The 971-nt window shown below is 57.1% G+C and overlaps 1 protein-coding gene across 1 annotated transcript in view; it reads right to left on the reverse strand.

Annotated features, from left to right (window-relative positions):
* Positions 1 to 768, reverse strand: part of EMH_0013280 (uncharacterized protein) — a gene marked incomplete at both ends in the record, with an annotated part of 1,666 nt that extends 898 nt beyond the window's left edge. The window contains 2 exons of the mRNA XM_013499784.1: positions 66 to 138; positions 388 to 768. Of these exons, the coding sequence (XP_013355238.1) occupies positions 66 to 138; positions 388 to 768 (454 nt within the window). The remainder of the gene's footprint in view (positions 1 to 65; positions 139 to 387) is intronic.
* Between the last annotated feature and the right edge of the window lie 203 nt (positions 769 to 971).

Raw genomic sequence — 971 nt, forward strand, 5'->3', positions numbered from 1 at the left:
TGCGTGAATGCAGACTGTACTTAAACGCTACACCACCAGCAGAATTCGGCTGTTGGACTTCTCACCCGGAAGAGCAGATCTGGGGTGGTGTCCAGCGCTTTGAAGGAAGCGCAACACGGTGTTCAGGTCGTCTCCCGTCTGCAAACAGACAGGTGCACAAACATCACACCGCGAGGTTCGCGTAAGGCTTTCCAACCGCAGAAAGAACAGCGACAGCAACAACAGCGCCGCCGTCTGAGTTTCTGCAGCTCTCTTCCCTCAAGCTCAAGGGCGAATCCCAAAACGAATATTGCAGCAACCGCAACTACAAACCTCTCCCTGTTCCCTTTCCTCTCTGTTTCTTGCACCTAATTGATCTCCGCTGGCTCTGCGACACGCACGGCGTACCTCCCGTTCGCCGATAAGTGGGAAGGTGTACATCCAGTCTGCCGGCATAGAGGGCTCAAAGAACGACTCAAGCGCATCCACTACGGATGCAACTGCTCGTTTTAGGCCGGCGACGAGAGGACCAGCTGCCTGGGTAACGGCGGACGCAGCTGTTTGCTGGGGTGCTTCTGCACTGGGATGCGGCATTTCTCCAGCTGCACTAGCTTCCCCAGTTCCCCAATTGTCCCCACTGGATTGCTTTCCTTGTACAGCTGTCAGCGCCCCCCAAGCTTCCCGGACAGCCGGAGCTGCTGTTAGCTCTTGGGACTTTGCAGGCTCCTGCCCTGGTTCCTCTGCATCGAGACTCCCCGCAGGACGTTCAGGCGTTTGCGAATCAGTCATTCGCTGCCAGGGAAGCTGTTCTGGTACATCTGCTGGCAGTTCCCCAGACTCCCCACCCTTTTCACCGACTGCTGATAGATCAACCAATTCAAGCGCATGCTGCTGTGTGCTTCCTGCCGAACTTGCCCCTGGATCTGCCCAACCACCCTCCGCATCGGCAGGTAGTCGATGGTCTGGGTGTCCAGGCTGTTCCGTTGCTCCTG

Source organism: Eimeria mitis, genomic scaffold (genome assembly GCF_000499745.2).
Source record: "Eimeria mitis Houghton genomic scaffold, Emh_scaff467, whole genome shotgun sequence".
NCBI classification, from domain to species: Eukaryota; Apicomplexa; class Conoidasida; order Eucoccidiorida; family Eimeriidae; genus Eimeria; species Eimeria mitis.